Source organism: Diplotaxodon limnothrissa, linkage group LG7 (genome assembly GCF_057381915.1).
Source record: "Diplotaxodon limnothrissa isolate DT_005_m linkage group LG7, D_limnothrissa_male_GT1.1, whole genome shotgun sequence".
NCBI lineage: Eukaryota > Metazoa > Chordata > Actinopteri > Cichliformes > Cichlidae > Diplotaxodon > Diplotaxodon limnothrissa.
In genome coordinates this window covers 62,738,844-62,762,554 of record NC_140602.1, presented here as the reverse complement: position 1 = coordinate 62,762,554, position 23,711 = coordinate 62,738,844, and the positions used below count along the sequence as shown (strand labels likewise).

Genomic DNA, 23,711 nt, shown 5'->3' with positions numbered 1-23,711 from the left:
TATATTTTCACAACTACCTGTTATGAAAGCCCACATAGCCTTTCGTAACAGGAGCCAACCACTACCAAAAACTGCACTTCTTCTAAGTATACCCTCATAACCAGTGGCCGGGTTAAATACCTGTGGCTCTCTACCATTTCTTTAAAAATGTCTTTACACACCTAAATAAATGCAGTTGTCTTAAGCTCTTAAGGTCACTTAAGGCTCCATAGGGGAGTCAGACACTGTGGACTGCCATGATAAAAATCTGACTACAACAAAAATGAACATCTTTTACTGATAGGGACAAAATCAAGTGTGAGCTCTGTGGTAGGAAACTTTATTACAGCTGAGCTATTTAAACTGTGGTACCATCACAGCCTCCAGCTCTGCCAGCCAAATCTAGTGACAGGCTTAAGTCATGCCACTGTTCTGGAATATACACAATCAGCTGGGTGAGGAGGCTTGCAGAGAGCTGCTGAGGGAAAAGTCTCCAAACACACTAGCATAGGATCCTTTGAGGAACTGGACATAGTTTTGCAGGCTTCGATTAGTGCTGTCTGACTGCTCCAGGCGATCCTTCAAATCCTGCAGCTGGCTCTGGTACCGCCACTCCATCTAAACATCAGAAATACATACTTTACAGACCAGCAGATGTTTCTACGCAGACAATTTTAGTCAGTAATTCCCAGAAGCCTTTACCTGCTCTTTGCTCCGTTTCAATTGATTAATTTCTGCAGTGGTCCTGCTGAGTTGGTTTTCTAGGTCCAGTATTTTGGACTGGGTGGAACGTTGTTTGTTGACAACACGTTCTTTGGTCTCTGACATCTGATAAACAGATCACACTGGATTTCACTATAATTTCTTTTATACACTATTTCAATGTTACATGCTCTTATAAACAAATTCAAATAAAAATATAGTCAGTGTATGTATATATGAAAAAATGGGTGTATCATATTTGACCACAGTTAAATTCAATCATCAATAAAGCCTATTTAATACAAGCTAAAAAGGAAACATTTAATAGTCAGAGATGCCAAGATATCTAAGGTGGTGACTGACTCAGAACACTAACCCAGAGCCCAATTCAAAGAAATGAAACCCGTGATTATAATACTGCTGAGGGAGTGGGCATTTAGAGCTAAAACATTGCATTTACAGATACACATACACAGTCCATTGTGTAGATGGAGTGGTTTAAAGGAACAACATATTTGAAGCAGTATCATTAAGTTTGCTTTATAATGTTAATTAAAATCCAGGTGTTTCCTCTGAAGCTTGCCGGGCTGTATGGTCTGTATGTGCTTTGTATCATCGTGTCTTTTTATTGTGAATTGCTGTCACACTTGGGGTTAATCATATTTTGTGTAAAGTTCTTTATAAGTAAATCACTATGAAAAAGGATCAGACTTGTTGGCGAGCATCATCCAGAGCCTCCTCCAGCCGATGGCTCAATAATGAGCATTCTCTTGTTTTTTCTTTTAGATGGAGCTCATTGCTGTGGACGGTCTCTTCTCGTTTTGCAATAACTGCTAGCAGGTCGCTATTCTGACTGCCGGCCTCCTTTAACTTTCTAGAAGATGGCAAACAAAAAGACAATGACAACAAGGTGCAGTTAGAGTATTTTCAATGAACATATATTTCAAATTGCGTAATTAACAGGCTTTGGGAGCGTATTTAATATTAAATCGATATAATTCAAATATGATTCAGTGGAATTCTGACAGGACAAGCAAGGCAGGACAAGCAAGGCAGGACAAGCAAGGCAAGCACTGTCAAATTTAAAAATAGACAAATTTAATTGAATTTTCACTTGTTCCATTGGCAGATTTTTTCACTTATTCCAAGCAAAAATATCTTGTATTAAGTGAAAAAAAAAACTGCCAATGGAATAAGTGAAAAATCTCTAGTTTCAAGATGCACTGTCTAAAAACAAGTTCATATATCTTACTGAAGTGTTACCCTGTAGCTGATTGTGTCTTATTTTAAGTGTGATGAGATTATTTTGACTAGAAATTAAAAAAATATACTTGGTAAGATTTCGAGTTTTTGCAGTGTATTGCCAGTCCCAGTCAGCAGTTCTCCTGCCCAACCAAACACAGCCTGAGCCAGCCAGCTTCCCATTCCTGAGTCAGCGGACAGCTTGCCAGAACTTTTTTGAGGCCTACCGAAAGACTCTAAACTCCTATCACACCCCAGTTTTTTCTATCAGAACTGCAGAAATTGCACCGGATACCCCCTCTGATACTCCTCTGCTGCTTCAGGAGACCCCCTGGCCAATCAAGCCTGGGAACTCTCCTTCTTCAGCCAGACGGGACATCATGATTCAATAGCTAAACAAACATCAGTGGATTTATGTTTGCTCAATTCTCACCTCACAAAATACAAATTCAGAATCCTGATATAAAATGTGCTGCTCCTATTTGACAGGGTCACTAATGTTTACCTCAGCATTTACCCAGCTCACAGGACATTTCTCTGCCTAAAAGCATTTCAGAGACTTGCTGACAACATGATTTTGTGGAGCAGCAAGTGTCTTCTGTCCACTCCCCTTTATGCTATGAAACAACGGCGTGCTGTCAATGGAGGACATGCTCCTTCACTTATGGCCAAACATAGTTCTATATGCTCTCTTCCCAGCCTCATATCATTAGTATTAAGAGGATTAGAAATGGCTGCTTCCGACTTTGTTAACTCCATCATTGTGTTTTATTTTGACCAATTGCAATACAACAAATGTCCCAGTAAGCCGGTTATGTTACCTGGGGTTTGGGTTTTTTTTTTTAAACTGAAAAATCTGAATTTCATGAAACCTGCTTTCTAGAACAGGATCAGATACGGGGTTTTATTAGGAAATGACAAGGTGTAAAGACAAGAACAAGAAACAGCTGTTGGACGACATGGTGGTTGATTAATAATTATATATCTAGACATTATTAAAGTGAAACAGCATAAGAGAAGACGGACCTTTCCAAACTTTCTACTCGCTGCTGAAGCTGTCTGTTCTCCTCCAGCAGCACCTTTTTCTTCTGTCTAAGAAGCTCCATCTGGCTGCCTTGGGTCTCCACCTAACACAATAGAAGGCCTTTGAATAATGTATTTAGAAAACATTTTCACTGAATATTAACTGAAGCTGCACAGAGATGAAAAGTAGTCTCAGAATGGAATGGATGTGGCTCAAGAGACAAGGGGGAAAGTTGGTAGTTTGATCCCTGGCTCCTGTTAAAGTTGAAATGCTCTTGAGAGAGATGCTAAAACCCACATTACCCCCAGTTGGGTATGGTAGAATTGTTATTTGTGCCCTTTTCTACAAGTTTATTAGTCTGTTAGCTATAATTATATTAAAAAGCTATTTTTCCAAACTTTGTAAAGCACCATTGTATCCACACTTCCCAACAAGCATTCCTTTCTGCCCATCTATCATTTATTATCTGTCATCTCCATTTGTTCTTGCTCTTGTACCACTACCATCCTATATTTTTATTTTCATTAACATCATTTCAATATTGTTAATATTTTTAATGCTATCTTTGGCTATAAAGCATAAGACTGTTGTAACCTTCATGCGGAGATCAGTCAGTGCTGTGCTGAGATCCAAGCTGTGTTTCTCCTGGCTGCACTCCCTATCCTGAGCTTCCTGCAGCTGTAGCTGGGAGCGCTGTAGGGCTTCAGGAAGAGGCTCCAACTCTGCCAGCCGTCCCAGAAGCTCCCTGCGCACTTCATCGATCTCCTTCTCCAGCTCCCCCTGCACCGTCTGAGCCTTCTGCTCTGCTTGAGCCAGCCGAGCACAGTACTCATCTGCCTCAGCCTGGGTTTTCTCCAACTTTGTAGATATGGTTTAACAGGACAACAAGGACAATAACGGTGTCATTTCTGTACAATGACAATGTAAAACTGTTGTATCCCCATGAGAGTGTGAAATAATGACCTGCATCTTATAGCTGTCTAGGAGGCCCTCATACTGTCTGATGGAAACTTTGACCTGTTGAAGCTCTAACTGAGACACGGACAGCTTCTCCTCCACCGCAGACGCTGTAGCCTGAGAGAAACAGAACTTTTATTAAATAAAAATGACAGTTCATACTCCTAATGCAATATAAGTCAACCTAAAGCTATTAGAATCAGTAATGGAAAGATTACATCCAAGCCGCAAAAGCATAACAGATGTGTCTAAATTCTGATCAGGGCATGGTTTCATTAACATTTAGCAAATCTGTTATCATTAATAAGTGACTTTGGCTGTTTCACCTTGAGGGATTGGTTCTCCAGTTTGGCAGCAGTACTCTCTGCAGTGATTTCACGGAGACGATCCAGCAGCGCTTCTTTCTCTGCTCTGCCTTTATCCTTAGTAGTATGAAGCTGCTCAGTCAGCTCTGCTATACGGCTGTCATACCAGATATGATAACAAGTTAACAAGGATTAGATTTCCATTCATATAAACAAAATCCATCTGAAAGAGCAAAAGTCCAAAGTCAAAATTCTATTAATGAAGCTTGGTAACTGATTTCATCACAACGGGATCTTTGTGATTTTCATGTTACATTTTCTGGAAGCTTGCCCTTATCTGAATTAAGGGTCTAAAGACTTATATATGGTTCAATAATGTTTAAAAGGTCCACTGAGCACACTGGTTTGTGATATTGGACTAAATAAAAACTCAAGTAAAAATAAATTCAATTCAACTTTATTTATATAGTTGTGATGTCTGCTGCTGCAGATTGTGTGGAGTGAAGAGAGTGCAGACCCAAATGCAGACAATGGAGATGTGATGAAGTGAACAGAAAGTGAGCAGTTTATTTCTGGCTGCACAAGACTACAAACAAAAGCAAAGAAGGACTAAGATGGAACTAACAGAAGCTATACTGGGAAAAGCTAAAATACTAAGCACATGAAGCCTAAGACCTGAAACCTGAAACTTGGAACACAAAGGAAGAAAAGCACCAACAAGAGACAGACAGAGGACTAAATGCACAATGATAACAAGGAAATGGCAAACAGGAGGGAAACACAGCTGCGACTAGTCAGAGACAATGTGACAGGGAGGAAGCAACCCTGAACACACTAAACGCAAGACGCGGGACTATCAAAATAAAACAGGAAACATGAGAAACAAGCTGAGACACGGACCGCTGGGACTGCTGAAGAACAGACATGAGTATATAACGGACTCGACGTGACACATGAAACACAGGCTTTTGTTTCTGTGCCTCCCCTAAGGCGTAGAAACAACAAATATAACCAGAAACTAACTAAGTGAAAGTATATTCAAAAACCAGGAAACAAAAACACAGGGTGCCCAGACCCAGGACCATGACAATACTGCCAAATCACAACAACAGTTCCCTCGAGGCGCTTTATACAAATGACTTGCAAATCTCATAAACTCATTTTATTTTATTCACAACACAATATAGAATATGTAAAATATGAAAACATATCAAGTATTTAAACTGACAAAGAAAAACACTGGTACATTTTGAATTTGATGGGAGCAACACATCTCACAAAATTTGGGACAGGGCCATGTTTCCCCCCGGGTAGTGTCCCGTTTTCTTTTAACACGCGTCCGTAAATGTCTGGTAACTGAGAAGATCAGCTGCTGGAATTTTGAGAGGAATGTTGTCCCATTCTTATCTGATAGAGGATTTTAGCTACTCAACAGCCATATGTCTTCTTTTTCATATTTCTTATTTCATAATGTGCCAAATGTTTTCAGTTATTGAAAGATCTGGGTCAGCCTGCAGGCAAGCCAATTCAACCCCCAGATTCTTCCACTACAAAGACATGCTGTAGGAATAGATTAAATGTGCAGTTTAGCATTGTCTTGCTTAAATATGCATATTATGCACACAGGGAGCATATTTTGCTCTAAACCTTTCAGCATTGATGGCGCTTTTCCAGATGTGAAACCTGCCAATCCCCCCCTGACATTTACGTTTTCCAAAAAGATTATCAAATTTCAATTTGTCTGACCACAGCACAGTTGCTCCACAATTTGCAGATGCAGATTTTTTTGGAGATTGTTGTAGCTACATAGCTATTCTGGCATCACCCGTCAGTTTGTAAATGTCCATTCTGAAGTCTCAAAGTCAACCTTTCCACCATCTTCATCACAAAAAACAGTGATGGACCCTGACAGTGACGAAGGGCACCTCTGACTGTGAAACCACTTGCTAGTACGCTCACAAGTCGTTAGCCAATGAGAAAGCAGATAACACCACAGCTCATCCTGCTTTATGTAACATGGTATGATAATGTTTACATTATTTTATTCAGTATGACCCAAAATGCATGACTAGGTCAAAGAACACAGTAGCAAAGTGTTTGCAGAGGGGAACACAGAAAGCCTATAGACTTCTATAGGACTGGAAGTGTTTTTGCAACCTCAGCTAGTGCCACCAGGTGGCATGGATGGATATAATGCACTTCCATACCGGCTTCATTTTTTTTGACCAGCAATCTATGGCAACCTTTTTTTTTTTTTACCATCTATGTTACGCTGAGAAATTCTGCATCCAAGATGCTGCTTTTATAATCATGTTACTAACCTGTTGCCAATGAACCTAATTAGCTGCAAAATGTTCCTCCAGACATTTTTTTCAGTACCACCTACTTTTCCAGACTATTACTGCTCCATTCCAACTTTTTTGACATGTGCTGATATGTTCTATTGTCAATATAATATGGGTTTATTAGATTACACAGTTTTCACCTTGAGGCGATTGTGGTTCTGTTTTGGCGCTATATACATAAAAATTTAATTAAGTTGAAATTTACATCTCACACACACGTTTTCCTTAGGATCACATTTTATTTTGTATTTTAACAAAACAGCCAAACAAATGAGTCTCAGCAAGAGTGCTCCTCTCAGAGTTTTGCCAAAGTACATACATGTACATATTGTGTCAACTACATTTTCTCCATATCTGCATGTCTCTCACATCCCACCCTCAAATGTACTGCTATATCCAACTTCAGCTCAAACAATTCCCTGTTTATTTCTCTCCCAGAATGATACTGAAAGCAAGAAAGCTTGATGAATGAATGAAGGGATGCTCGGTATATGGCTACAGTCTATAACCCTATGCTAATGTCATTAGTGGTATAAGGCATTTTGCTCTGCACAATTACCAATGTGACATTTGAAGACCTTGCAAACGTCAAAATAAAAATGTATTCATGGTGATTTTCCAAAAATATCAACAGACTTTTATTGTCCTGCATGCTATTCAGCTGTCCAAAACTCCTTTGTGAAAAATAAAAGGAGTTTAGGATCTTGGGTTTTTTATCCCCCCTTTGTGAACAGAGAAAAGGAAAATGCAGTTACCTGTTCAATAGCGACAATTCAATATCCAGTTTACTCTTGTCTTTTGCTTCTCGTGCATGTTGACTCTGCCATGTCTCAGCTGCTGACAGCACCTCTGCTATCTGCTTCTCCTGCAATTGGAATACATCTTTGTCACTGTTCACTAATACTGGTTGATTCAGTTATAGTCATAGTTGGGCACTGGTTTGTTTTTAGACTTCTCCTGGTATGAGGTGCTTATGTTGATATGCTGTATTTGATTGTACATTATGGTCAAATATCTCCATTTGTTGAGTTCTAGAATCATGTCCAAAGACATTTTGGAAATGTACATAAACATATAGTAGAACTGTAAAAACCTGTAATCTGTAAATCCACTGTTGTGTTTGTGACCAGCTCTGTCTATGAACATGCTGCAGCTGTTTTTTAAGTTGAAAAACACAAGCACTGTGCTGGATTGCTGGTGATGTATGAATGGCTCGACCTTTTTAAGGAGCAAAACAAGTCCTGTTTTTCCTTGGTTTTATGACTTTACATCATATGGCATCAAGCTGTATGCCAGAAAATTTGCAAGGCTTTAACTCTTTGATGCACCTCACCAGAAAGGATCAAGAGCGAGGACACACTAAGTGTGGCTGAATGATGCCAAAGACAGAGAAGGTGATCCAAACTAAAGATGTAGAACTACCGGGAAGCAAAATAGTAGACTAATGGGATAGCTATAACCTCCTGGGGTTATCCAGAAAGTTATAGCTATCCTGTATGTCTGCTATTTGCTCTCCAAGCCAATAGGACCATGACAATGATGCAAAGAGAACAGCCCTGCCAAATATTTCCAGAGGGTAAGATAGTACTGACAAACCAGCCCAGTTGTAGTAATAAGGTCCCAGACATTAATATCTACAGTACCTACTACTGGTCATCATATAAGCAGCCAGAATAATATTGCTTTTTCTACTGAATTAAAGTACAGACTCTCTATAGGTGTGTCAGAGCTGCATGAAATAAGACTTTTGTTCATAACCCACCTGCACACTTACTCAGAGCTGACTGAACTATTTCTGATCTGCTGCTCTGGAACTTAAAACTCCACATTACCAGTTCATCTACTCAAATTTCAGGCTCACACTCTGTGGTGTTTATTACATTTGTTTGCTGCAGTACGGACCAGAGGGTTGGACTATGAAGCAAGTTTGACAGGCTTTCTTTAAGTTAGCTGGCTTGGCAACTCTTCAGTCAGTGACAAAGACGATGAAGAAGGCTTCAGGATCTGGGCAGGCTCAAATAAAAGAAGGCATCAAATGTTTCTTTTAACTGTACCAATGGTCGAATTAACTGTGATTTATCACATTTTTTTGGAAATCTGGGCCACATTTGTGCCTGATTACAGCCAAACCCACTGAATCCAGAAATCACTTAAATAGAACCTGCGTGACAAAGAGAAGCAGGCTAAAAGATCTGAAAAAGCTACACATCATGGTACAATCTAAAGAAGCAGCCTAATGATTAAGAAGAACAGTATGGGCTCAAGCTCACACTCTTAAGCACCTGAGATCCTTCTGCAACCAACCTCTGAAAATAATGAAGATAAAGTGGCATCAGTATTATACTGAATCTAAAAGAAACATCTCCTTAAATTAGTTTTCAAATATACAAAGAGTCTAGTGTCACTGCATCTTCTTAAAGACAAAACAGCAAAGGTCATTAGGAGGATGGTGAATGGCAACTGTAAAATAACACATCATAGATGCACATCTAGACAGTCAGTATTCTTCATAAGACCCGTCTTCTCTGCGACACACTGGAACCAAACTAACTGCAGATCCTGAAGTCAAACTAGGAAGAAAATCCTGCTCCTCACATACAAGGTCTTAAATAATCAGGCCCCATCTTATCTTAATGACCTTGTAGTACCATATCACCCTATTAGAGCACTTCGCTCTCGCTCTGCAGGCCTACTTGTTGTTCCTAGAGTATTTAAAAGTAGAATGGGAGGGAGAGCCTTCAGTTTTCAGGCCCCTCTTCTGTGGAACCAGCTTCCAGTTTGGATTCAGGAGACAGACGCTATCTCTACTTTTAAGATTAGGCTTAAAACTTTCCTTTTTGCTAAAGCATATAGTTAGGGCTGGACCAGGTGACCCTGAATCCTCCCTTAGTTATGCTGCAATAGATGTAGGCTGCCGGGGGGGATTCCCATGATGCATTGAGTTTTTCCTTTCCAGTCACCTTTCTCACTCACTATGTGTTGATAGACCTCTCTGCATTGAATCATATCTGTTATTAACCTCTGTCTCTCTTCCACAGCATGTCTTCTATCCTGTCTTCCTTCTCTCACCCCATCCGGTTGCAGCAGATGGCCCCGCCCCTCCCTGAGCCTGGTTCTGCCAGAGGTTTCTTCCTGTTAAAAGGGAGTTTTTCCTTCCCACTGTTGCCAAAGTGCTTGCTCATAGGGGGTCATATGATTGTTGGGTTTTTCTCTGTATCTATGAAGCGCCTTGAGGCGACTTTTGTTGTGATTTGGCGCTATATAAATAAAATTTAATTGAATTGAGTTGAATTGACTTATATGACAAAATCAAACTGAACAGAATATAATTGACAGAAATGACATAATATAAAAAACAGCAGAACAAGTTTAATATCCATGACATTAAAGGTTTTAATAGACTGGTATGTCTGCGCTGTGGAAGGACGTACCATGTCCAGCAGCTGGATGCTGAGATGGCCTGCAGTGTCCTCGCTGCGCTCAGCTCGCTGCTTTTGGGCCCGTGCGGCTCGTTTCAGAGCCTCTCGGTCTGCGCCTGCCTGCTGCTTTAGTGTCACCAGCTGATCTGTCAGATGTTTTATCTCCACCTTCTGCTGATTGGCTGCTTTTTCCAGGTTCTGTACCAATGGCAGAGGATAACAGACGCATAGATAAAGATATACTGAAAAAAACATGTCTGACTACAATACAAACAACTGGACAAATATAGATTGCAATAAATATATATTCTCCAGGGTGTGTGTTCACTGACTATCATTTCTTTCTTTCCATCCATCCATCCATCATTATTATACACAGCACCAAAAACAGCAACAGATGGCAGAAGATACCACACAAACCTTTATCTGCACAGTGAGGCGACTGTTCTCAGCGTCTTTGCTCCGGAGCTGTCCTTGTAAATGAGCTCGTGTTGACTCCAGGCTCTTTGAAAAAACAGCTGTGCTCCTGGCATTGTCCTGCATTTCCAAAGCCAGCAGAAGATACTTGTTTTGTGCTTTGACATTTGTTAGTTCTAAGATTATATGATATGAGTAATGCTGCAGTGAAAGAATGCCGTATGGAAAATTTCAGATGAAGAGAGCTCTAAATAAGACAGCCACCTTTTCATCATCTAAGAGCTTGGCAAGTCGATTAACCTCTCGGTCTTTCTCTTGAAGTTTAACAACAAGATGCTGTAAAAGGAAAGAAAACATATTATTTCTGACACAAAAAAGGAAACAACACAAAATGGATGTATTTTGTGAGGTTACTTAAACAAAAAGAATTTGTAGTTTCTATTAAACTCACGGCATTTTCAGCTTCTGTGTCTGCCAGTTTCTTGAGTAATTCGTCCTTCCTTGACAGCTGGAGTGACTCCATCTGCTTTAAACCATCCACACATATAAAACTTCACCAGTTTCTTTAACAAGCATTTACTGCATCTACAAAAGTGTTAAGAGACCAACCAAGGCTAAATATTGTGACAGAATATAATCAACTTACTAAGTAAGGATTCATTTATTTGAAAATTACAACAGATCTGCACCATACTGGCAAATCTAGCTTCCTACCAAAACTACGACTGCGACATGCCCCCTTTTCTCACTCTGTTTCTCTTCACTGAGGTTTCCTTGTGTTGTTTTCATGTGAAAGAATACTGTCCCAGAAACAGTTCAATATTTACTCATCTAAAGGCAGCATGAGTTCCTGTGTATTTTGTGCTATTGTAAATTGGCAGTTGGATTAGACTGAGGTTACGGTTCATTCATTGGACCCTGCTTGCATGAAATGGATCATCAACACAGTCCTGCAACCATTTACACTGGAGCTTAAGGCGCAATAGGCTCTCTTTAGATTTCTCCAAATGATCTGTGCTGTAAATCAAAAAATCATCTTGCACAGTACCTGAGATTCATGCTGCTCTCTGAGAAGCTTCCGCAGTGTTCGGTTTGTGACCTCAAATGTCTCCAGTTTCTGCAGCAGCAGCTCGTTCTGACAGGCCAAGGCTGAAGACTCAGAGCCAAATGGCTTCTTCAGCAGCAAAGACACAGACAGAGATAGAAACACTGCATCACGAAACACTGAGAAAGCCTCCTGTTTCTTTCTAAAGTTCCCATGTTCCCCTAGTCTCACAGGACACATTGAAAGAGCAGACCCTGAGGTAATACTCACATTGCTACCAGGAGCGCACAGATTGAAAATGGACTCTCGCAGGGCGGAGGCTTGCTTTGCAGCTGCTGCTCCATTCACCTCAGCCTCCATCAGCATCCTGAGTAAAGCATCTTTGTCCTGATGCCCACTGTCACTGTGTAGGAACAAACAGACCTTAAATCACAAACATACTACTACTCGAACATGAGTTTCATAAACGTCATACTCTGAAATGACTGTCCCACCTTTATGTCACATACGCTAACAGGTAGTATAGTTGAAATGCAGTTGAATCAAGCTATTTTCTTTCAGTTGCCTATAGTATAATTAACCACCCAGATCTCTAAGCCCTTTGAAAATGAGGGCAAAGAGAGGCTGTTTGTCACGTGAAGGGTTGGGAATGAGTTTGGAATCACATTTGCCTGTTACAGTCATTCTCCTCCAGCATCTTCTCCATGGAAAGCCGTAACCTGGTGTTTTCCTTCTCCGTCTCCTCCAGCTCTTTGGTCACCTCAGCCAGCTCCTCTTCCTGCTCAGCGATCACCCGCTGGGACACGCTCAGCTGCTTCGACTGACGCTCTAGCAGCCGTTCCTTCTTTTGCATTTCTACCTGCACATATACCGGATAGGTATAAGTGAAAAAGGACATGTGGACCAACGCTTTAAGCACAGAAATCGACAAGAAAACCTCGCTGCTCTTTGTGATCATCAGATGTGGCAGTTTAAAATGAGGGCAAGTCTTTCAATGGGGTAAATGAACATGTTATCTCCCTGCTATACTTATTACACGTGAGTGGCAAGACTGGAGAATTTTGACTAAATTAATACATTTCTACATTTAGATTTTACCATTCAATTTCCAGGAGTTCAAATTTCCAGGAGTATTTAAAACAGTTTCCATGGAATAAACCCATTTATTGTCTGGGTGCCCTTAAATGGTTATGTAACAATAAATATGTAACAAGACTCGCCTTGAAAATCCCATGTAAGAAAAATAGAAATCAACAATGTTTATAACATAAGTACTACTAACAAACAAATTATAATCTGAAATCTGTCTAATTAATAGTAAGGTTAGGGTTGTAGGTTGGACAGTTGCTTAATTCAAACTGACCTCATTTTTCAGCGAGCTGACTTCAGTCAATAAGTTGTCAATCTTCCTCGTGTACTGGCTGATTTGTCCATGTAGGCCTTCTTCCTCCTCTGATGCAAGGTCAGCTAACTGAAGTGCAGACTGCGAGCTTTCAGGTTCTGGTTTCGGTGGTGTGATCTCAAGGTTGTGCGTTGGCCCCTTGGTGCAAAATATACCGTGACACTATATCTTTGATTGCGTGAGTGTTTTTAAAAAAATAGCAGAGTGGACTGGAAACTGAGAGAAGGTATTACCTCCCACTTATATGTGGCATCACGTATGGAGGTCTTTCCTGGCGTGATCCCCACACCTCGAGTTTTGACTTTAGCTGTGGGACGAAGGTCTGCTTTGTTGACTGCAGTCTTCCCCTTTAAAATACAGTGTGCTTATATTAATTGCATTTATTAGAATGGGCATGTACTATGGGCATGAGTGAGCAAACGGCTTATGATCAAGAGATTAGATTAGGAGAAACATTCACAATAAAACATGAACAACATCACAAGACAGACAGTCCACATACAAATATCTAACCTGAGGTGACCTGCCAGGACTCCTCTGGCTTTCCAGGTGCACGTGTACTGGCACGGTGTCATTGATGTGCACATGAATTGGAGGTGAATTTGAGCGTGTTCTCGTGATTTTCCTCTGTGGCACATGAGCTTAAGTAAGAATAAGCTTAATAGAACAGCATGTAGCTCAATAAAAAAAAAAAACAATATCTTAATAATTTGCGAATAAATACGACAGGATATGTTAGTTTGAGTGCACAAAATCCATAATTTTCTGTTAAGGTAAGTCAAAAACAGCTAGAAAAATTACTGGGTATTCTTTTACAAAAAGAATGTTATGGATATGATCCGACACAGATTCTGGATCCTGTCCACTCTGGTTACTCCCAATGAAAATCATCAACTGCCACCTCCAGCTCAACACACTCATTTCTCTTGTGCACTGCTTTCGATGTTTCTAAACGTTTCTACCTTTACTAACGCTGTTCCTTGCATGTTCACCTTTCCACCTCATCTACTGTCTGGATTCTAGTGACACTCGTGCCTCTTCTCTCCAGAACATGCCTCCACTTCTCCAGTCTATTCCACCTATTGTTGAAGCTGAGGAGGGGTTCATCAGCTTTACCCCTCTGTAGTTACTAGTGCTCCGCACATCTGTCAAGACGTCCACTACTCTGTCTCCCAGACATCTCTATACCTGCACAGGTATGTCATCTGGACGGACTCTTCATCATCTTCACAGCTCCCCTCACTTTCAGATTCCCTAACTTTCCTCATCAATCCTCGTCTCTCTCGTTTTCTTCATTCATCAGCTCCTCAAAGAACGTCTTCAATTTCCTCAACACACTTTCTTCTTAGCACATTTCTGTCCTTCATCAATCTCTCCTTTTTCACATCCTTTCCAGCTTAATCACACAGGTTGGTCCTTTTTTCCTTCCTTAGGAGGAGAAAGGTGCTGTCCTATGTACACAGTACTTGGACAGCTTGAATCCAAATACAGTGCTCCTGGCCTTGCTTCCATCTGTTCTCCTGCACACGCAATACTCTAAGTATCGCTCTAAGACTCTACCTTCTTCCTCCTCTCCATCATAGCAGCCAACTCTTTTGCCTTGTACCAGACATAGTTCCTATATTTCAAAACAGTTCCTCTGCAAACACCTCTGCACTCCTGCCTTTCCTCACATCAAACTTGCTTTCCCTCTTTCCTCCTAGGCACAGTTTCCACCTTAACTCTTTGGTCTATCAACACCTATCAACATCTATCACTCACTCCGTCACCGACAAATCTGATCCTCATTCTTGTATTTGATGTCTGATTAGGAAAAGACTTTTGGCTGACGCCCCATTTATTAATGTATAACCAAAGAGTACACTTCATATCGACATTGTTTTAAACAGTTGGCGAAGTTGTCATGAGGTCACTATTCCTTCCCATCACATTAGCTTCAAACCTTCACGACAGCATTTTTAGGATGTGTATAGTAAACGAACAAGTCAGGAATCTTACCATAGGAGAAACCGTAAAAATACACCCCCCAAAATAGAAATATAATTCATTGGCAAAGCACCATTTAATGCTTCGAGAGGAGTTGGATTGGAGTCAACGCCAACAGACAAAGCTTCTTTCTGGTTGGTCACTTTAAAGCACGTGACGTCTTTCTCAAACAGAGATTGGAGCAGAGTCGACGACGTTACGTCACTTAGCAACACACTTAACAAGCTACCAAAGAGAATAGCTGAATGAAGATGAACCTCCCCCACTCCCCCGCTAGGTCAATTCCATTTTCTAAAGTAAGCTCACCACTCAGCAGCCATCTTGAAACTCACTCGGACTCTTACTTTGAATCATCAGAGGAACAAGAAGCAGTCAAATGCGGTAAAGCAGGTGAAGTGTTTTTCTTCTGCCATCATCTTTGCTGTCGCGAATCTCACGTTTCTGTTAATGCAATATATGCTAAATGACAGAAAAGGAAAACAAAAATATACATGAGTACATCGTTGTCTTCCTTCTCTCACCCCAACTGGTCCCAGATTACGGCCCCTCCCTGAGCCTGGTTCTGCCGGAGGTTTCTTCCTATTAAAAGGGAGTTTTTCGTTCCCACTGTCGCCAGAGTGCTTGCTCATAGGGGGTCGTATGATTGTTGGGGGGGTTTTCTTTGTATTATTATAGGGTGCACTTTACAATATAAAGCGCCTTCAGGCAACTGTGATTTGGCGCTGTATAAATAAAACTGAATTGAACTGTTGTTTGTTTGGGAGGAATTAAGTTCAGTGTAGTTGAGCAGTACCCCAGCAGTAGCTTTAAAGGACCACATATTTACATTTCACTCACCTCAAAATCCTTCTATTTAAAAATTGTTATAATTTATTTATTTTAACTAGAGGCAGCAGGCCCAGACAAGGTGTGTCCTAGGATGCTTAAGGCGTGTGCTGCTGAACTTGGGGAGCCGCTACAACGAGTCTTCAACCTCAGTCTGCGACTGGGGAGAGTGCCCGCCCTATGGAAGACATCCTGCATCGTCCCGGTCCCCAAAAAGAACCGGCCCAATGAGCTGAATGACTTCCGACCGGTGGCACTGATGTCACATCTTATGAAGACTCTAGAGCGGCTCTTCCTCAACCTCCTCCGACCACAGGTACAACATGCCCAGGACCCACTACAGTTTGCATACAAGGTGGGTGTCGGAGTGGAGGATGCCATCCTGTACCTCCTACACAGAGCCCACTCACACCTGGATGGGGGAAAAGGCACGGTCAGGATCCTGTTTCTTGACTTTTCCAGTGCCTTTAATACCATCCGGCCCTGTATGCTTCAGGAAAAACTGAACAGGATGGAGGTGGACCCCTGCCTGGTGGCTTGGATCTCCGACTACCTCACCGACAGACCACAGTACGTCAGGCTGAAGGACATCACGTCTGACACAGTGGTCAGCAGCACAGGAGCACCACAGGGAACTGTGCTGTCCCCTCTTCTCTTCACCCTGTACACCTCTGACTTCTGCTACAACTCTGAATTATGCCACATTCAGAAGTTTGCAGATGACACGGCCATCATGGGGTGTATCTGGGATGATCAGGAAGAGGAGTACAGAAGTCTGGTGAGGAACTTTGTCGCATGGAGTCACACAAACCACCTGCAACTCAACACCTCAAAGACTAAGGAACTGGTTGTGGACTTCGGGAGGTCCAGAGAAGGTCCACTGCCAGTTCAGATAGAGGGGGAGGAGGTGGAGGTGGTCAACAAGTACAAGTACCTCGGGCTGTGGGTGGACAATAAACTGGACTGGTCATGCAACACAGAGCACCTGTATAAAAAAGCCCAAAGCCGACTGTACTTCCTCAGGAGGCTGAGGTCTTTTAACATCTGCAGGAAGCTCCTGAGGATGTTTTACCAGTCAGTGGTTGCTGGAGTACTTTTCTATGCTGTGGTGTGCTGGGGGAGCAGCACAGCAAAGAGGGACTCATCCAGGCTGGAGAAACTGATCAGGAGGGCTAGCTCTGTGGTCGGCATGAAGCTGGACACTCTGGTGACAGTGGCAGAGAAAAGGACATTAAAGAAACTGATGGACATTATGGACAATGCTGGGCATCCTCTGCACACGGCCATAAACAACCAGAAGAGTCTGTTCAGTGACAGGTTGCTTCTCCCCAAGACAAGAACTAACAGACTTAAAAACTCCTTTGTCCCACACGCCATCAGACTGTTTAACTCCTCTCTGGAGGGGAGAGGGAGGGGAAACAGGAGGACAAAGGAGGGGGGAACAACTAAGCTGTAGTGCCTCTTCACCTCACTGTACAATACCTTGTGCAATACTTTTTGTAAATAGTCAACAGTGCAATAGACTCAATACTTGAAATGTGCAATTCACTTGTATTTTTATTTTTTATTCCTATTTATTCTATTTATCCCCTTCGTATATTTTATTTATATTTGTCTCTGTATTTATATATGTGTGTGTGTGTGTGTGTGTGTGTGTGTGTATGTATGTGTGTGTATATATATATATATATATATATATATATATATATATATATATATATATAAAAAAAACAGTTCTGTAACTGTAACTTCGGTCGTTGCTGTGCTTTTTTTGGAAGTCGAATTTCCCAGAGGAACCCACCCGAGGGATTAATAAAGTTCTATCTTATCTTATCTTATCTTAGAGCTGCAGCTTCTCTCAGTGGCTGGGGGTTAAGTGATCAGGATATGGCCCAAGACTTGTATGTTCCATAACTTTGTAGATGGAAAAATATTCAACTACAGGAATAAGACAAATGAAAAAAAGTGTCTACCACATATGTTTAGATTCTACGTTGTTTGTTATATGTAGAGATGACTTATTCCTTGAGTTAGATCCTTTTTCTGTGCTTGCATGATTCATACGAATAAATAGCAGCCAGTGCCCCAAGAAAATCTTTGAAAGATATTTGAAATCTTTGAACCTTGAAACACATCTGTTGAGTGTATCAGCTAATGGGCTGCTTTTAGATTTAAGGTGCTACTCAGGCACACTAGCCTTTTTTTCCCCCACACTACAACACAGCTAAAGGCTTGCTTTACAAACGGGTAAAGCTGATTGTATCACAGAACTCTTTAAACACAAACAACATACAACAATAAAGAAACATACACACATCATCTCTGTTGTGACACAGGACACTCCTTTAATGAAGCCAAATATTGTTTTCATTATTGGCTCCATCACAGAGGGGAAAAAAAGCAACATGTGATACAATAACTGATTTTAATCATTGTTAAGATGGGAACATGAGAATACACCAGTCTTTGGCACCTCCTACTCTAAACAAACATGCTGCTTACAGATAAACATCTGTTCTTTTTTTTTTTTTTTTAAAGAAATATTAAAAATACATTTGACATTTTGACACTGATAATCACAAGCATGTGACACATGTGGGTATAAAGGACGGGTGCTCCCATCTTTTGGACAATTTTACAAGTAGAAAACAGTAGAAAGGACCCCTGCACATCTGGGGAAGAAATCAGAATTGATCAGTTGGCAGTTATTTGTGACGTGCGTTAGCAGGTTGCTGACGTGGAGTTGGGGCTTTGTGCGTCCATGTCAAAAACAAGTTTATTTCTTGTGCTCTGTTGGATTCTAATACTGCCTAGGCAGATTTCACCCCCATAGCTGGCCTTCAAAAATCACAGCATCTTCTGTGCATTTTCACTTTGATTACTTTGAAATGGACTGAATTGGCATGATTGCAACAAAAATATAAATATATGACCGTGTGAATTCTGGAAAATAAAAGAGTGAAACTTTTCAAAATAAGGCAAATTTATGTCACAAAACGCTGAACATTTGTAGTCCTTGAACACCCAACATGTCAGATAATTATGACAGGAATAGCAACTTGACAGCAGAAGAGGAATAAAAAGTCTTTTGTGGTTTGGACAGAGTTGGATTTCAGGGTTTAGATTTCCATTTTAGTTTACAGTAGTGATATCCTCTGTATAATCCTGCAGATTACACATTCTGATAAATTCATTGCAGTAATGAACAACAACATAACACACAACATATTAAATTTTGTGTCAAATGCAGAAGCAGCGTGTGAAAAAGTAGGCACACTTTAACTGCTTCAAAAGGAATTAAGATGGCAAGCAGCAGCCAGGCACTGCTAATCAAATCCACTTGATTATCTGATCATCAGCAAGTGTGAGCACCTCCATATAAGCTCAGGTTTAGGTAGTTTGCTGCTCCTGAGCATTCAGGTGTGTTAACACAACGCCAAAGAGGAAAGACATCAACAACGATCTTTAATAAGAAAATGTTGCTGCCCATCAACCTGGCAAGTGTTAAATGGCCATTTCCAAACAATCTGTTGTCCACTGTTTGACGGATTATTCACAAGTGGAAAACATTCAAGACATGTGTCAATCTTTCAAACACTGCAACAAACCCAAGAGCTCCATTTCACAACACCAGCACAAACACCTCAGACCAACTGTCAGCACGGTGGTGGAGCGATGATGATTTGGGCACCTTGCGGTCACTGAGTGGAGCATGAACTGCTCTGTATACCAAAATGTTCAAGATTTAAATGTGAAGCCATCTGTCTGACAGTTAAAGCCTGGATGAAATTGGGTCATCAACAGGACATTAACCCTAAACACAGCAGCTAATCTATAACAGAATAACTGAAAAAAGTCAAAGTCCAGACCTCAACCTGACTAAAATGCTGTGATGGGACTTTCTGATTACTTTGAGTTATTGTTGTTAAACGTGGTTCTACGAGTTTCTGAATCATAGGGGGTACTTAGCTTGTAACACACACTGCTTTTACATTTCGACTTGCAGTGTATAATGTGTCATTTGTTTTTGTTCATTGCTAGTAGTATTTAAATCCTCCTAAAAACACCGACCAAAGGATGTAAAGCATGTACTGTGACAGTCTCTCGTTTGCGCAGTGATGTTTCCCACACGAGTCATCTTGGTCATATTATGCCTGTAAAAGTTCCATCCGTCTCACAGAATCCACCTTCTTAGTAATTTGTTTGCACAACTTGCAACATGTTGTTTGCATAATTGTATAATCTGTAAATATTTCATTCTCACAAGCTACCTTATTTAATCAAATTCATACATATCATACAAGATGAGCTTGTTAATATTTTGTTCACAGAAGCTATTTTAGTGATACAATTTTAGTACCTTGTTTACACAACTTGACATTTTATTTAACATAGCTGTTATTTTGCATGAACTACTGATGGGTTTTTTGTTCTATTGTTTAAAAAAAATAAAAAAAATAAAAAATGTGCAGTGAATTTACCTCGAGAATATTGCACCAAAAAACATTTTAACAATCTAGTCTTCACATAGCCATTAAATCATGTGACTCACGACCCATTTCCATCATACAGAATGTTATAAACATGTTATCGCACCATGCTTCATACGCTGCTGGGTAGAGTAGTATAAAATTGACTGCAACATGAACCCCCCCCCAAAAAAAAAAACAAGTTTCAGGAAACATCTGTGAGAGGCAACTTTAAATAATACACACTGTTTGCATCAATGATCCAAGTGCTGCTACATAACAAATGTTGCATTTGTGGTGATGTTTTGAACATGAACAACAGAAACAGAAGTTCCACAAACGGTTAACAGAAGCTCAAAGTTACGTTCTTCGTTTCTTTTATTTATCAGGTTTCGTCGTTATAATTCCGATGAAGGGGCAGCAGCAGTTTGTGTTTGGGGTTATTTTCCAATAGAAAAATGCTAATTTTGTGTCAGCAGGCCAAAGTGTTGAACCTTTTCAGAGATCTTTTGAGCTCTGAGAACTGAATGTACAGTAAGAAGTTATAACAACACAGAAACAAGACTTTTGGAATAGTACCTGACAAATTTGTCAGTATGCAGTGTTTGAGGATTTACTGTGTACCATTGATACAAAGTGTTAGAAAACATCATTGGTATTGCAATCCTCACCAACAGCATTACGTTTGAGCACCACAGAAATCTTTCTCATTCTTTTTCACACATGTAAATGACATGTTATTGCTGCCTACTTAATACAGCCAACTGCTATTAAAAACATGACAAAAGATGAAAAGTTTAAAATCAGTGACCCACGTAACTTTTACTCTTCAAGAGAAAGAAGGTCACCAGTGTGTAGGGCTGGTATGAAGAACAACAACATGAAAGTATTTTTCAATTTCTGGACTAAAGAACAACTAACAAGATCAGAAGAACATTAAATCTCATAAAGTGCAAGCCTACAATATTTTAAATGTCATAACTGTCAATACAGGAAACACATTACGGTAAAAAGAAAAGAAAATGTAGAAACAGCTGACTTCCATAGACAAATGTAACACTGAGAAAACACTCGTCCTCTGCCTCTCTTCACATCCTCGGAAAGCTGGAATGTAACTAGAGAAAAATGGTCAAAGAACAAACTGGCCTCTTTACCATGTTGCTCCTCCTCGCTTTAACTTCATATTTCATTATGGATTACATAGTCTTGCAAAATACTGAACAAACACATCTCTGCGCAACACTATTATACATCATGTGTGCACACTCCAATGGTGGCAATAACAAAAAAATCAACACTAAAAAGTCAAATGTCATTTCAACCAGCTGCTTCTTGCATTGCTGTATCATTCCAACATTTCAACAAGTGCAGTTAAATTTCAGCAGCCATGTGCAGTCACTTTCCCCTGCTGCTGCCAGGAATAAATCGACAGCAGTTCCTGATAAACCTTTGGACCTTTTACATCTGCCCCACTACATTAAAGATATGAGGCATGCATATTAGCCAATGTAATACTGAAAGTTTGAATATAAAGACAATTTTTCTTTTTAGCTAATACCTCTTAGATGTTAGAGGTTTCAATGGAACTGGTTGGTGATGTTATATACTATATATATATATATACACACACACTTCTATTCACAAATAATCACATAAAAAGACCAAATCAACAATGAATGCATTTCAGTGTGACCAAAAACATCAAACGTTTTCTCTAAAAGACAATTAAATAATCAAACAAAGAAAGCTACCAATAAGTTGGAGGTAAAATTGAGCTAAAATTCCTCCAAGCCTCTGTGAGAGACAGATTGTGAATTGAGAATTAAACATTTAATGGCAAATGGGAGGCGGTTTTCCACTGCAGGAACTCGCAGGCTGGTCTAGTGCAGCATTCTCTTTAGTATTCATTCTGAACTGCTACAGTTTCCAGGATCGCTAACAAACCTACTGCATTAGCAGCCCTTACAACCTACTGGGGACTCACTCACTGGATAAACTCTAAGATTTCAACAACAAAAGCCAAAGTCTATACGTAGCAGTCTAATGCTTTTAAAGCACAAACAAATGTGCAAAATTTGCAACAGACACTAATATAACTGATCGCAGATATGTCAAATTGCTCTTTTTTATACATTTATGTATGCTTTTATGAAGTTTTAGTACTGTGCTATGCAAGTTCTCATATGGATTTGATATTAATGTAGTTTGGACCCCACTAAGATTAGCTTTCCTTTAAGACACAGCTAATAGGGATTCTAATATCCATCTATGGGTCTAGGATTTGAAGGCTGTAGTTTTGGCAGAGATTGCAGGGAAGCTCGACCCTCCAGCGGGTCCTGGGACTGTCATGGTTTTTTCTCCCTGTAGGACGTGCACCTCACCTAGCAGGCATCTAGTCAAATGCTGGAACAACTTAACGTGGTTCCTTTCGAGGTGGAGGAGCAGAAGCCGTACTCTGAGGCTCTTCTGACTGACTCATTCGTTGCACATTGCATTGAAGCTGATGCCCGATCACTTAGGTGAGCCTCTAATGTATTTAATACCAGGTCATTTGTCAATCAACAGTATTCTTCATTCTCATTGGTGGTCATTTAAGTCGCTCACCTGGAAGTTGCGTCGCCAGCATGTTTTTAAACCCATAGTCACTAAATACTGTTCACTTTCTGTGGTTTCTCATCGATATGTTGGTAGGAATCACTTCCAGTGTGAATGCGGTTTATCGCCACGAGACACCACAGTTGGTTCAAAGGAAGCTCTGGGCTATAATCTCTAAAGTCACTCCCTGCAGCTTGGGGCCACAGGCAAGGGTAGAAACAAAGCTCATCCAGAAAGCCATAAGTTTTGCTTTTAGGATCCTGATAAATTGGCATTCATAGTCAACTTTTGGGGCAGCCCTGAATTCCTGTGGTGCAAAGTTGCCTGGAACCATCTTTGAGCTTAAAGGAGTGAAAGCCACCAGCCAGTATGGTGACAACAATGACTTAAGGACATAGCGAGAGGAGCACGACTGGTATTTCTTGTGCTTTATAAGAAAGCAGCTAAGAATGTTCTGATTAGGTGGCAGGCCACACGTTAATGCTGTCGTCATGAAGATAACAGGTGCCTATCCATTTCAGTAATAAAAGTAACGATCTGTGTTATCAGAAAGCACAACAATTTGAACCTCTGACAGGTCACCACCTCTCCCACCTCTCACTAGATTGTCTTCACCAATTGACTAACTAAACTGTACAGGCCCATGCAACACATGCACTACTTCCCTTTACTTTCTCATTCCAAGTCATCTGAACATCTACAATTTCTTTTGTGTGGTGGAGCATCCTCTTTGGAGCACACTAACTGACACACGTCTTTGCCTTTTTTAGCATGCAAGTACAGCACAGTGAAATGGGAAATGAAGCACTATCACGTCACACAAGGCTGAAAAAAAAAGTCTCAGAATTAGTTTGTTAATGATATGAAAGCGACTAACTCACAACATGTGGCGAAACAAAACCTCATGCACCTTTAGCGTGCTGCAAGTTGATACACCAAGCGCTGTTTGGCAAACACAAAACTCCAGCACTAATAATATTTTTGGTGAATAATGTGCTC

General features: G+C 40.5%; 1 protein-coding gene across 1 annotated transcript; it reads right to left on the bottom strand.

The window, feature by feature from the left end:
* Nucleotides 1-239: 239 nt before the first annotated feature.
* On the bottom strand, nucleotides 240-14,867 carry odf2a (outer dense fiber of sperm tails 2a). Its single transcript, XM_085358640.1, has 20 exons — nucleotides 14,836-14,867; nucleotides 13,351-13,464; nucleotides 13,071-13,184; nucleotides 12,799-12,975; nucleotides 12,101-12,294; nucleotides 11,706-11,838; nucleotides 11,439-11,564; nucleotides 10,842-10,916; nucleotides 10,655-10,726; nucleotides 10,394-10,510; nucleotides 9,986-10,171; nucleotides 8,825-8,860; nucleotides 7,310-7,419; nucleotides 4,231-4,366; nucleotides 3,911-4,021; nucleotides 3,542-3,805; nucleotides 2,950-3,050; nucleotides 1,393-1,555; nucleotides 682-807; nucleotides 240-597 (listed from the first exon to the last, which is right to left on the bottom strand). Exons 1-20 carry the CDS (start codon nucleotides 14,836-14,838, stop codon nucleotides 427-429), a joined length of 2,529 nt encoding a protein of 842 aa, XP_085214766.1. The 5' UTR covers nucleotides 14,839-14,867; the 3' UTR covers nucleotides 240-426.
* Nucleotides 14,868-23,711: the final 8,844 nt, after the last annotated feature.